The sequence below is a fragment of the Ranitomeya imitator genome, chromosome 7, assembly GCF_032444005.1.
Source record: "Ranitomeya imitator isolate aRanImi1 chromosome 7, aRanImi1.pri, whole genome shotgun sequence".
In the NCBI taxonomy this organism is placed as follows: Eukaryota; Metazoa; Chordata; class Amphibia; order Anura; family Dendrobatidae; genus Ranitomeya; species Ranitomeya imitator.
The window spans coordinates 177,361,525-177,376,240 of record NC_091288.1 but is presented as its reverse complement, the minus strand read 5'-3'; the positions used below and the strand labels follow the sequence as shown (position 1 = coordinate 177,376,240).

General features: G+C 43.0%; 1 protein-coding gene across 1 annotated transcript in view; it reads left to right on the top strand.

Moving 5' to 3' along the window:
* BMERB1 (bMERB domain containing 1) overlaps positions 1-14,716 on the top strand; it is a 202,684-nt gene extending 187,968 nt beyond the window's left edge. The window contains exons 4-6 of the mRNA XM_069734106.1: positions 4,748-4,862; positions 9,823-9,905; positions 11,520-14,716. Of these exons, the coding sequence (XP_069590207.1) occupies positions 4,748-4,862; positions 9,823-9,905; positions 11,520-11,632 (311 nt within the window). The 3' untranslated portion in view covers positions 11,633-14,716. The remainder of the gene's footprint in view (positions 1-4,747; positions 4,863-9,822; positions 9,906-11,519) is intronic.

Below are 14,716 nucleotides of genomic sequence, written 5' to 3'. Positions count from 1 at the left end.
TTTTTGGAGGGGGTTTTTGTCTAAGATAAAGGATGAGCTCGCTGGTCAGGACACCCCTACTACCTTGGAGGATCTTATTTCCCTGGCCACACGTATTGATTTACGGTTCTAGGAACGCTCTCGTGAACTGGTAAGGGAGAGGAGATCCTTTAGGACTAATTGGGTTCGTGGTCCTTTTCCGACCAGGCCTCTCGCTTCTTCCTTTCAAGAGCCTATGCCGGTGGATCGTGTTAAGTTGTCGGAGCAGCGGCGCAGGGAGAGGTTAGCGCAGGGCTTGTGTCTCTACTGCGGAGGGGTTAATCATTTTCTGCGTTCCTGTCCAGAGAGGCCGGGAAACTCCTCCACCTAGGCCTGGTAAGAGAGGCCTTCCTAGGTGACCCTAATCCCTCTCTACCCCTAACTATTTCAGCTCTGATTTTTCTAGGTCTTGATCGTAGATTTGTGGAGGCGTATGTGGACTAGGGTGCAGCTGGTAATTTCATTCGAGAGGAGGAGGTAAACAGGTTTCGGATGCCAGTTCTTACTCTTGAGTCCGCGCGTAATTTCTGCGGTGGACGGCAAACTGTTACCTGTTCCCATTACCATGGTTACTCTCGAGTTGGAGATGCAAATTGGAGCTCTACACCTGGAGAAGATTGCATTTTATGTTTTGCCCAATATGTCTCATGCTCTGCTCTTAGGTCTGCCTTGGCTCAGGTCGCACGAGCCAGTCCTTGATTGGTGCTCTGGAGAAATACTCCACTGGGGTCTTGGTTGTCATGAACATTGCCTGCTGTCCGTCTCTCGTTCCGGTCTTCCTCAAGCGCCCTTCAATCTTCCAAGTCTTCCTTCGGCCTATCACTCATTTGCTGATGTCTTTGATAAAAAGAAGGCGGAGTCTCTTCCTCCACATCGAACCTATGATTGCCCTATCAAGCTAATTCCTGGAGCTACCCTTTCCAAAGGAAGAACCTATCCGTTGTCCCCGGCAGAGACCTTAGCCATGTCAGAGTACATCCGAGAGAATTTAGCCAAGGGTTTCATCCGGAGATCCTCTTCTCCAGCTGGAGCCATTTTTTTCTTTGTCTGGAAGAAATATGGATCCCTTTGGCCTTGTATCGACTACTGAGGCCTGAACACCATCACAGTCAAGAATAGGTATCCTCTACTGCTGATTCCTGAACTTTTCGACCGTCTGAGAGGAGCCCGAATCTTTTCCAAACTGGATTTGCGAGGGGCCTATAATTTGGTCCGAATACGTGCTGAAGACGAGTGGAAGACCACCTTTAACACTCGGGATGGTCATTTTGAATACTTGGTCATGCCCTTTGGTCTCTGTAGCGCTCCAACAGTCTTCCAGGAGTTCGTTAATGAAGTCTTCCGTGACTTATTGTATTCTTGCATGGTGGTATACCTGGATGACATCCTTATTTTTTCGCCCGACCTATCCTCCCACAGGAGAAGTGTTCGACTGGTTCTACAACGTCTTCGGGAGAATCGTCTCTACACTAAAATTGAGAAGTGCCTGTTTGAACAAACTTCTTTGCCCTTCTTGGGGTATATTATTTCTGCCATGGGGTTGAAGAGGGATCCAGAGAAATTGTCTGCTGTGCTCAAATTGCCCCATCCAATTGGAGTTAAGGCCATCCAACGATTTTTGGGCTTCGCAAATTATTATAGACAATTCGTTCCTCATTTCTCTTCAGTAACCAAGCCTCTCATCACTCTTACCCAGAAAGGAGCAAGACCTAACGTTTGGCCTCCGGAGGCTGAATATGCCTTTCTCGCCCTAAAATAGGCCTTTGCCTCTGCTCCTGTTCTACATCGGCCTGTGGCCAGCAGGCCTTTCATCCTTGAGGTGGATGCCTTCTCTTCGGGGGCCGGGGTGATCCTCTCCCAGAAATCACTCTCAGGGCGTCTGGTTCCTTGTGGGTTCTTCTCAAAGTCGTTCTCTCCCGCGGAATGCAATTATACAATTGGAGACCGAGAATTGCTGGCTATAAAAATGGCTCTATAGGAATGGCGTTATATTTTGGAAGGGGCCATTCATCCCTTTATAATTTTTACTGACCACAAGAACTTAGCCTACGTTCAATCCGCTCAAAGACTCAATTCCAGACAAGCCAGATGGTCTTTGTTCTTTTCTCGTTTCAACTTTAAACTTCATTTTTGACCCGGAGATAAGAATTCTAAAGTGGATGCACTTTCCCAGTTCTTGCAATCTCCCAAGGCAGAGGAGGTTCCTTCACATATTATTGATCTGCCAAATTCATCATGGTAGCTCCTTCGAATCTCCTTTCTGTTCCACCTGGCAGAACCTTTGTCCCGGGTGATAAAAGAACAGAGGTGTTACATTGGGGACATTCTTCCAAGATTGCTGGACATGTCGGTACCAAGAAGACTCTAGCTCTTCTCTCCCGGTATTACTGGTGGCCGCCTCTTCAGCAAGATGCTTCAGATTTTGTAGCCTCCTGCATGACCTGTGCAAGAAACAAAGTACAGAGAGAGTTGCCCTCTGGTCTCTTGCATCCTTTACCCGTTCCCGAAGCCCCTTGGCAACATATCGCCATGGATTTTGTTACAGATCTGCCTCGCTCCGCTGGGTGCACAACCATCTTTGTGGCAGTAGATCGGTTCTCCAAGATGGCCCATTTCATTCCGTTGCCTGGATTACCCTCGGCTCCAGAATTGGCAAGAGTCTTCATCCATCAGATCTTCAGATTACATGGACTTCCCCAGCGAATTGTGTTTGATCGAGGGGTCCAGTTCACCTCCCGATTCTGGAGAGCACTCTGTAAGCTCTTAGGCATATCTCTGGATTTTTCCTCCGCCTATCATCCTCAGACCAACGGGCAAGTAGAATGGATAAATCAAGTTTTGACGTCTTATCTACGTAACTTTACTAACGACCATCACGATGATTGGGTAGCTCTTCTTCCTTGGGCTGAGTTTGCTCATAACAATCATTCTAGTGAAGCTACTTCTAAATCTCCATTCTTTGTGGTCTCTGGTCAGAATCCAGGAGTGCCTCTTCCTATGTCTTCTCCTTCCAGTGTACCTGCAGCGGATCCTCTCTCTTTGGAGTTTTCCCAGATTTGGAGGGAGACCAAGGAAGCTCTCGTACGGGCCGCAGCCCAGATGAAGAGACATTCTGACAAGAGGAGGAGGGATCTTCCACCATACGATCCTGGTGACAAAGTCTGGCTTTCGACCAAACATATCCGATTGAAGATTCCTTCTTACAAGTTGGGTCCTCTGTACATCGGTCCCTTTGAGATTCTTGGATGTATATACGTGGCTTATAAATTGAGGCTGCCTGCTTCACTCCGGGTCCCTAACGTCTTCCATGTCTCGCTCCTCAAACCGCTCATCCTTAATCGATTTTGCCCTGCACCGCTTGATACCCCTCAGCCTTTTGGCACTGATAATAATTTTGAAGTAAGAGATATTCTGGCTATGAAGAAAATTAGAGGAAAAGTCTTTTACCTTATTGATTGGAAGCGGTTCGGTCCTGAGGAGAGGTCTTGGGAACCTAGGGAAAACGTTAATGCTCCACGTATTCTGAAAAGATTCTTGGCCAACCTCGGGAGGGGGAGTCTTAGAAGGGGGGTACTGTCATACCAGCCTCCACTGTTGCTGCGGCTGCTTCCTCCATCGGGTCCTCCTGCTTTGTTTCCGCCCACCGCTCCGGGCTTCGCGCTGGTTCCCCGGTTCATCTTCCTGCTGTTCGGAGGTTCCGGCGTGGTGCTCGTGCTTCTTCCTCCCACCATCCTGTGTCCGCTCCGCGCATGCGCCTTAGGTCGCAGGTGCGCACTCCATCCTCTTCTTAACCCTTCCTGCGTCCTCCCTGGTCCTGGGTCCTCCAATCAGGTAACTGCTCGGGCTATATCAGGCGTCTCCTCCATATTGGAGGCGCCTGATTATTGTGTGCTACTCGTGCTCAGTTTAGGCCTTGTCCGGTTCTGACTCCTCGTCCGCTCCTGACTATTTTGCTCTTGCAGGCTACTTTCCTGTGTTATCCTCCTGTCTCACTCTGTTTCCTAGCCTGTCTCCTGTAGTCTTTCTGTGTTCCCGTTTCCCTTTTCTAAACAGTCCTGCTTGTCTTTCCCTCTTCACTCCCGTCTTCCATCTCCAGTCTCTTCCCGAGCCATCCCTCTTGGTCCCAGCTGTTTCGGTATTTGACCCCCTCGGGCCTGCTCCTAACGATCCCTGTGTAGGGGTTGGCTCTCCCGGGTTCGCTCGCTTGTGGGTGCGTCAGGACCGCAACCCAGAGGGTCCACTCTCTTTTCACGTCCATTCCACATGTCACAAGCAGTAATCTACCATCCATAGGGAATCCCTGCTCCTGACAGTAGCTGCTGTAAATTCCTGACCAACTGCACTAAAGTGTAATGGAAGCTGGACAATGGAGCCAGAGGCAAATCCCATCCCACACATTCCCAATGCTTCTCTCAAAATCAGGCCGAGGAATAAGACCTGCATGTTGTGACTTTGCTTCATGTAAAAACTCAATGTAATTGTGCATGTAGCAAAAGTTCATGAAGCAGGGAACAGTAATAGCCTGGAGACATTTCTGTGAACCTCCACCGATTACCCAATGATGGAACTTTATAGCTCCGTTCAATGCGCCTGAAATCCAGGGAGAAAACCTTCATCTGAAATAGAAAGTACTGTACATAGAATAGTAATATGATATATTATATAATAGGTAGAGGAAAGCACCACTGATAAACCCATTCATTTCACAAATCCCCGATCTGTGTTATAGAGAAGGAAAAAACTAATGTGCAGAAGAAACGAGAAGATGAGTTGATCCAGAAGATTCAGAAGTTGGTACAGAAAAGGGATTTCCTTGTAGATGATGCAGAGGTTGAACGGTTAAGGTGAGTGTCAAGCTACTCACAAGGAACAAGAATTATACAGACTATTTAGAATTGTGTAATGCTTACTAGTTCCTGAAGAGGTGCTGTAGGGAAACTGAACCCTTACTGCTGGGTTTCCACACACATCACAGCTGATCACTGAAGCAGTTCATACTGTCATCTGCTTGATGTCAGGGGGGACCTTTCTAATAAAACAAGTTAGTCCAAAATGTGTCTGTAATATACGGGATCTAAATGCTCAGCAAAGTTTTTTTAGGTTTAGTTGCTTTATCTGAAAGTTGCACAATAGGTGTTATTGTATGTAATAATAACAAAATTGCCCAAAGGGGGAGATTGTTAATAAAACTTTACTTTTATAATAAAAAAGGAGAGGAAACAAAGGTGACGGCAGCACTTTACAGCAAAGTCTGATAATCATATATGTGGCATACATGCATCAACTATACCATAGGATACCGGGTGCTTATCCAAGAAAAAACATCATAAAGAGTATGCAGAAAATAGAAAAAATGGATAACACTAACCGATCCTTAAAAATATTGCTTTATTTCAACGTTTAAAACATCATGGTTAAGTGCTGTTGAGCGCGAAACGGCTGTCGTCAGCACTGGCTCACACACTCCTTCATCTGTTCTCCTGGCCATGATGTTTAAACGTTGAAGTAAAGCAAGATTTTTAAGGATCGGTGAGTGCTATCCGTTTTTTCTACTTTCTGAAAACTTTACTTTTATTATATTCAATTAATATTCATAGAAACTAGTCCTATTGAAATCACAGATGTGGATATATACTGCTCTGGTATTTGGTAATACCCTACTGACAAATAAACCTACTATTAATATATCAGTGCAAACATAATTAATTCAGTGTTCGTTCGGTATCTCTATCAGGGTGCAGTCCGTGAGCTGATGTTACATATATAGTATTGAGGTCAGTATACGGTTTACTGGAAAAAAAAACTCTTATAATAAAAACTAGATGGTGGCCCAATTCTAACGCATCGGGTATTCTAGAATGCACAGCCACGTAGTATATAACACAGCCCATGTAGTATATAACACAGCCCACGCAGTATATAACACAGCCCACGCAGTATATAACACAGCCCACGCAGTATATAACACAGCCCACGCAGTATATAACACAGCCACGTAGTATATAGCACAGCCCACATAGTACATAGCATAGCCACATAGTATATAGCATAGCCCATGCAGTATATAACACAGCCCATGCAGTATATAACACAGGCCACGTAGTATATAACAGCCCATGCAGTATATAACACAGTCACCTAGTATATAACACAGCCCATGCAGTATATAACACAGCCACGTAGTATATAGCACAGCGACATAGTATATAACACAGGCCATGCAGTATATAACACAGCCTACGTAGTATATAGCAATGTGGGCACCATATCCCTGTTAAGAAAACAAAATAAAAAATAGTTATATAGTCACCTTCCGTCGGCCCCCGGATCCAGCCGAGGCCTTTACCGATGCTTCTCGTGACGCTCCGTTCCCAGTAATGCCTAGCAGCAATAACCCATGATCATGTAGCGATCTCACGAGACCGCCACATGATCTTGGGGCATTGCCGCAATGCATTCTTGGGACCGGAGCGCGAGGAGTGGGAAAGGCCGCAGCGGACTTCGGAAGGTGAGAATATAATGTTTTTGTTTTTTTTTTATTATTTTTAACATTATATCTTTTTACTATTGATGCTGCATAGGCAGCATTAATAGTAAAAAAGTTGGTCCGGGATGGTCGCTGATTTAAATCCCGCGCCAATTCGCAGCCGGACAGCGCCTGTCGCTGATTGGTCGTGGCCGGCTGCGACCAATCAGCGAAGCGTGGTTTAAATCCCGCGCCATAACCCATGATGACGTACCGGTCTCGCGAGACCGCTAAGTCATCTGGGTAATTTCGCAATGCATCACTGGGAACGGAAGCTGCCGAGAGCTTCACGAGGAGCGGGAAAGCTGCAGAGGCGACGGAAGGTGAGAATAGCATGATTTTTGAAATTATTTTTAACATTATATCTTTTTACTATTGATGCTGCCAGCCGCAACCAATTAGCGACGTGGGATTTCTGTTACAGACAGACAAACAGACGGAAGTACCCCTTAGACGATTATATAGATAAACTTTTGTTAAGTATATTCTAAAAAGACCGTACAAAAGTGAAAAAAGTGTAAAAGTGCTTAGTGCTATCAGAGATAGTGTCAGAGAGGTGATCTGCCCTATATTCTAGATCCTCGAAGCACTTTCCTGTTTGCGGAGGTCGGGTACCCTATGAAGAGGTGATGAGAGAAGGCGCCCCTGCTCAAACGTTGACTGTCCCTATAGTAACCCTAAAGGCCCTACATGAGGAACAGATGAAAATCGACAGTATCCCTGATACTGAACACCTCAACTGTAAAAGGGATGTTCCAAAGGGAATGTACAACAGAGATACCTCAATCTTGATACACTGAGAAGGAACTTCTATTTCTATTTAGAAATGAAATCAAGTCAAATACAGGATTCAATAATTGATTCCTGAAAAAATAAGTAAGTATACAGCCACATTAGCTGTTAAAATATATAGCTCATAGCCTCCCCAACATGTTTCACCTACCTAGCTTCATCAGGGGATTGAGGCTATAGTTCTATAGATATTAATTGAACATGAAAAAAGTTTTATTAATACCCTTTAAGGCTGCTTTCACACATCCGGTTTTTGGTTTCAGGCTAAATCCGGCAAATTTGCAAAAAAATGGATCCGGTGTAAATTGTGAAAAACTGATGCACTGGATCCGTTTTTTAGCTGGATCCGGCTCTCTGTACTGCGCATGGGTGAGAGAGAGAGATTCCATGCCAGAAACAAAAACAAAGCTTCTGGGCATGCTCAACGTATAAAAAACGGATTCAGTCGCCGGATACGTTCAGTCACACATCCGTTCCATGCGTTTATTGCTGGATCCGTCCATTCAGGCTTTTTTGCCGGACACAAAAAACGTTGCAGGAGACGTTTTTTGTGTCCGGCAAAAAAGCCTGAAGGGACGGATCTGGCACAAAACGGATGAAACGCATGTCCTTCAGGCACAATCCGGCGCTAATACAACTGTATGGGTAAAAAACGGATCCGGCGTAAGATAAAAACGGATCCGGATTGTGCCTGAAACTGCCGGATTGTGCCTGAAAGAAAAAACCTGATGTGTGAAAGCAGCCTAAGATAGAGTTTTATGCACCTTTTGGCAATTTGTTTTTTAGAATTTATTTACTCCTATAGAGGTTACTTAACACCATTGGTAGTTTATTGTAGGAGCCAAATAGGTGAATGGTATGAAACCGCTCTCCAAAACATCAGTGACTCAAACATTCTAAAGTGTGTAGGGCGTCTACTGCTTGTTACTCCTCCTGAGGTGGTCATTGCATGGTTTAATTCTTGGGAGGTATTACTTGCAGGATGACAGAAGAAACTCTAACCTTTTTTAAAAAACAAAAACGACTATTTACTGTAGAGTATAGGTAGAAGTGAGTGCACATAATAGCCGTCACGATTCTTAGTCTTACAGCTTCTGTTTAGAACAAACAAAGATTATTTGTCAGACGCAGATAGCGGCACGAAATGTTTCAGTTGCAATTCAGACTCACAAAATAGCACATCCAGCCCCACATCCTTCTGCTTTCTATATCCCATATCTATATAATATGGCTCAGCACGATTCTTCAGTGTCCTTTCAGGCAATCTCATCGTCTCTTAGTGACTCCATGGACCCAGCCCACGCTTGATGCTCCGTGCCACCTTACTGTTCCCAGGTGACTCACTCTCAACACAGAATGGCTCCTGAACTTCATTTCTTTAAGCTCGACTGTCCCCTTCTCACTGTCTGTGGAATTACATTGGCCTCTCTTCAATCTCTCTGAAGCCCCAACATCTTTAGCTTCTGACACTAACTCTCCAGTTTCTTCCTTCTTGCTATATCTGTTGTACGTGATCACACTGACTCTGTTGTCAGATGTCCTAGGACCATGGGCTCCTTTCCTGTCCCTAACGCTAGTGGTGCCCTAGCTGGCCCTGTTTCCCGGATTACATCTGATGTCTGATGGTGAAGACATCGGGGCCACTTACCTTGCCTTAGCGCCTGAATCTGCCCTTAGTCTCTACCCTTCCCTCACCCAGGCAAGAGGGGAGTACTAGTATATCGTAGTACACCAACGAGACTAATGAGGTAACATGAACAGGGGTAACGAAAAATAACAAACATACAAATATACTCACACATATACCAGAGGAATCCACCGAGGAGTGAAGCATGAGGTTAAACCAAAGTAATAGAAAGGGAATTATTACACACAAAACCTAGCAACAGCCACAGATAAATCAACCAAGTGCCTTTTCTAATAATTACCAATAACAACCTCCAGCCATACAGCATAAGTTAGCTATGACAATGAATGCTAGCCAGGATCCAGATTATATAGGAGATGGGAGTGGCTAACAGTGCACAGCTGAGAGCCTTAATGCGGGAAAGCTCCCAGGAGCTCTCAACTGAGCAGATTAACCCCTGCACTGCTAAAAAAAAACCCTGCACTGTTTAATATGAAGGCGAAGTAAAAGAAATCACACTGCGGTGTTCCTCTGTCACGATAAACCCGTGACACTTGTTACGGTCTTCAACAGGACCCCTCAACTAGAAAGTCTCTCCATGTTGACCAAATTCCTTCCCTTCTGTGGAATAGAGGGAACCTGTCACCCAATTGATGCTGCCCAAACCATGGGCAGCATTAATCAGAGCCTTGATTCACCGTTATCATATTCCTGAGACTTTACAAGGACATTTCTTCATAATAATATACGAGCTAGAGATTGCGCCTTTTGTCTGGCACCACTTTCTTTGCATTGTTTGTGGTATGAAATATACCGGTATGTGTACACATGTCCATAGCTGCTGCTTTTTTTATCACAGAGAAAAAGAAGAAGACAAGGAAATTGCAGACTTCTTACGCATCAAATTAAAGCCACTGGACAAAGTCACAAAACCGGCTACTAGTGAGTACTTGTCCATCATAGTATGTCCATGTTGACCATAACAAGACTTGCCGCATGACTAGTGATGAGCGAATATACTCATTACTCGAGATTTCTCGAGCATGCTCGGGGGTCCTCCGAGTATTTTTTAGCGCTCGGAGTTTTAGTTTTTAGCGCCGCAGCTGAATGATTTACATCTGTTAGCCAGCATAAGTACATGTGGGGGTTGCCTGGTTGCTAGGGAATCCCCACATGTACTTATGCTGGCTAACAGATGTAAATCATTCAGCTGCGGCGCTAAAAACTAAAACTCCGAGCACTAAAAAATGGAGGACCCCCGAGCATACTTGAGAAATCTTGAGTAACAAGTATATTCAGAGTAGGACACTGGTCGGATGGGTGAGAGGCCTTTGATGGAAGTTTAGGGGGTAAAGTTTCTCCTTGAGGTCAACCTATAGACATTGCTTGGCGTTTAGAGAACCTTTACCACCTAGAATTTGTGTAATTAGGTGAACAGAGCCCATTCAATCACTCCACACTGAACTTGGATTAACATTAAAAGTATTTCTCATGCAGAGTATAGTTTTGCAAAGCAGAGTGACAAGAATGAGGTTGTGATGTCAGATTTTTTTTTTTATAGTACAACCTAAAGAGAATGTTTTAGCTGAATTAGAGGGGTTGTCCACCCTAGCCTCTTTTAGGAGTACAAAAATAAACAAAATGGAGATGTATTTAATCTCATTGGGTCAACTGATGTGTCCCCGCCAGTGCACCAGTCTATGCTGATCTGCACCAGCAATAATGTCAAGTAGATGGCGATGCAGCCAGTCAATGAGCTCAGCGGTCCTAGTGATGTAGATATCTCTAGCCACTGAGTTCAGTGATTGGTTGCAGTACTGTCGATGCAACAACGCCACTGCAGCCAATTAACAGAGACTGGGGCTCTTGAGAAGTCATATAAAACTTACCGTAGTTTTTTTTTTTATACACATAATTGAGCTCATAGGATAAAGTTTGTTGAAACGAGACAACCCCTTTAATAAAGGCTCATCAGAAGGTCAGTCTCCGCTTTTATTTTATCCTCTGAATGCGTTTTTTTCTTTAACATTTTGCCATATGCTTCAAGATACATGGATTATTTTGTGCTAATGCTTTGATTTTGTCAAGGGGGCAGTGCTTACAGGGTTCTCTGGGGGTGTAGATATATATATATATATATATAATAAAATACTGCCGGGGTATGGAAACTTTTGAGCACAACGTTGTGGGTGTGTGTGTGTGTATGTATGTATGTATGTATATATATATATATATATATGTGTGTATGTGTGTGTGTGTGTGTGTGTATATATATATATATATATATATATATATACACACACACACACACACACACACACACACACACACACACCGTTGTGCTCAAAAGTCTCCATACCCCGGCAGTATTTTAGCTTTCTTGGCCTTTTTTCAGAGAATATGAATATGAATGATAGCGCCAAAACTTTTTCTCTACTCATGTTTAGTGGTTGGGTGAAACCATTTATTGTCAAACTACTGTGTTTTCTCTCTTCAGAAAAGATCTCAATGATATGCACTATTTGTATGATGGAAATGTCATATTTAATGCTGCAGGTACATCTCCAGAGAAGAAAACGGAACTCCCACCAACTAAACCTTCTCTAACAAAGACCGGAATGGCCATCCTGAAAGATTGCTGTGGCACCACCCAGTGCAGCGTGATGTAACACACAGCCTCGGTCGTCTGAAGGCTCCTACAAGATGACGGGCTCCTTAGCAGAGGGTTCGATGCATCTAGAACCCTGCTACCAGAACTGTTCGTGCTGTAGATATTACAGGAACGCATTTACCAATAGTGTATCAATAGTGAATCCCTCGCTGTCGCATGGATCACTCAATGAGCATGTTTAAGAGGAGCGTGTATGTACCAAGATACCTACATATATATGTCTATAGGGTGGCCAGCAAGCAGCACTGTTTTGTACCAGCCTGAGTGATTACTTAGTAGAAATAGCAGTCTGTGTTCTGGTCTCCTTTCGAGAAAATAACATGCGCTGTCAAATAAGACCGAGTACAGCTCATGCATGTGACCTGCAATGCCACCAAGGCACAAAACTGCCATTGACCTTTTAGGATTGCCCGACTTGACCAAAAACTACAATCAATAACAAATAATATATATTAAACTCATATTTATTGACCTTTTACATAAAATAACCTTATATTATTCATGAAAAAAAAAATATTTGTTTTAGTTCTTCAACCGGTCTATTTTTCAGCGTCACCTATCAGAAGGAGTAATTCTGACTCTTAACACTAAGGTATCGCTATTCCATATTTTAGTGGCCAACATGTGTCTGAGCTTGGCGAAAACAAAGGATTTAAGGGTAACTCACATTTATATAGTTTGTCGATGTTTATCAGTTAGTTTTCTTTTATGTTATTTGAACCCTTGTGTCAAAGCAATGCTTTACTAACCCGAAATTTGACTCTTTTCTAATTGGAGAAGGTGTAGATCAACATGGCACCATCCATGCTGATACTAATATTTTTCAGGGTCGCTTGAGGTCTTAAATAACATAGCCAATAGTTTGAGTATTTTTTTTGTCATATTTTTTTTTTTTGCACTTAGTACAGAATTGGGTACTAAACATGTCTATAAGGATTTCACATTTATCACTCAACATTTTGACTTCTCCTGAATGCTCATAAACCTATGAAAAAATTGGCCAGGAAACACCCTGTAAATAAAGATTATTGGGGATGGGGGAATCAAAATAGCTAGGAAGAAACCATGAAAGTCTCACTTAAGAAAAGCTGGCCATAGATATAAAGATCTTACTTCCTCAAGAGCCATTTTTTGGCAGTCAGAGGAGCAATCGGTAAATAGATATTTTAACTGAAAACCTTCATACTGTTGGATATTTTGTGACGTTTGTGCTTTTCCCACCATATATTTTTAGCGGTCAATGAGTCCATAATTTTAGCACAAGTTTACATTAGTTCTATCCAATCGTTTTTGGCACCATGCCATTTGATTTGTTCCCGTACATGGCCAACCCTAGTGTGAGAGAAGCATACATTGGCCCAGAACCTGGAGGGGCAATGGCTTACTAAAGCAGAGCTTTGATTTAAGCCTGGACTTGCATGCTCCAAAGACCAAAAGCAGCCACCTACGCCACCCAACTGGAATTTTTAAGCAATGCAGACATACAACAATCAACCATTAAAAAAATATAATTTGACCATCACCGATTATTCTATAGCAACGCCTGCTGTAACAGGTGTAATGAATAGCAGATGCAGCACCTGAGCAGACAGATTTTGAACTTAAGTTGGAAACAGGAGAAAGAGGACCACGTATGGACCTGTGCCACTTTGACAAGAGCTAAATTGAGGCATATTACCAGAAACTGAACCAGGATTCAGAAATGGTGACCAGGGTCCTGGCTCAATGATGGGTGTGGAAAAGGCTGGTCCATCTGTCCGATCCTACTAAGAGCACTCCTCTAGTACAAAGTACTGAAAAAAATAGCATATGATCGAAAGTTGTCAAATACGGCAGTGTACCACAGCGGGCTTTATCTAGGGCGGCACAGCCAAAGATCAGTCAAGTGCTAAACCAGTCTTCACCTCTGAAGGAGCCTACAATGGCCAACCATGTGTGTATTGCTTAGCAGTGGAAAAAAAATGGCACCAGGATGATCTACAGGAAAAAGGAAATAAGGAGCAATATCGTGAACATTGTACAGTCCCAGTTGCTCCTACATGGAGAAGGTCCTGCCTAGTCACAATGCAAAATTTGTAGTTTAGAGAATCCTAATGAGGAGTTCAAAGTTTTGACTTGATTTCTAAATTCTCTCTGAAGCATCTGTCATTTTATGGCTGAGAAGTGTACATAGGCAGCAGGCATGGAGTAGTTTGTTTTCCTCCCAAAAAAGTGCAAAAATTGTATGGACATACTTGTAACAAAACTTGGGGGACAGCCAAAAAATGGAAAAGCTGGAGATTCAAATTAAATTGTATCTTTAGATCTATGGCCAGCTGCAGTAGTAGGACTATATTCTATATCATTGATGGCCTTTGAGTGTGGGTGCAACAATTGATCAGAAAAAGAAATACCAGACTGGGGGTACAAGCTCCATTTAACTGAAAAGGTTGTATAGTAGGAAAAAATGTAATTGTATAAAAAGCTATGATTAACCCCATTCCCCCCAGATGGCTGACTGCGGGAGACATGGTCCCCTAAAGGCTAGAGGCAGCTCATTGTGCCAAATGCATAGTCTTTCTTTGGCAGATTTTTTTTTCCCCCCCGAGTGTTGATTTTTCAATTTTATATTCCATTTTTAAGTTGATAACATGACAGTAACCAGAACAGGGTTTAATTTTACTATATAACATACAATTAGATGAAATAATCCTTAGCAATATTTAATTTTAAAGTATTTGTAACTTTGATTTTAAGAATATAACGCAAATACATGTATATTTTTAGGAATTAGAAGTGTAAAATAAAGATTCCAAACAATTTGTAGAATTTCTAAAAGTATTTCCTTGGACCTTGCAAAGATCACTGTATATGAAAGCAGTAGAATATTTATGTCTTAGGATCTATTATACTGTGAAGTTCAGCCTGTAAGTAAATAAAATTATTTGTATCTTTGTGGATATCAAAACTGAAAAATTATACGTTTGTAAAATGTAAGCACTGCGGCATTTCATCTGCGGTATAAGTAGATGGCAATGAACAAAATGAAACCGGAAGAAGCATTTGTGTTCTCATACTAAGTAAAGCAAAAACTTTGTTTCAA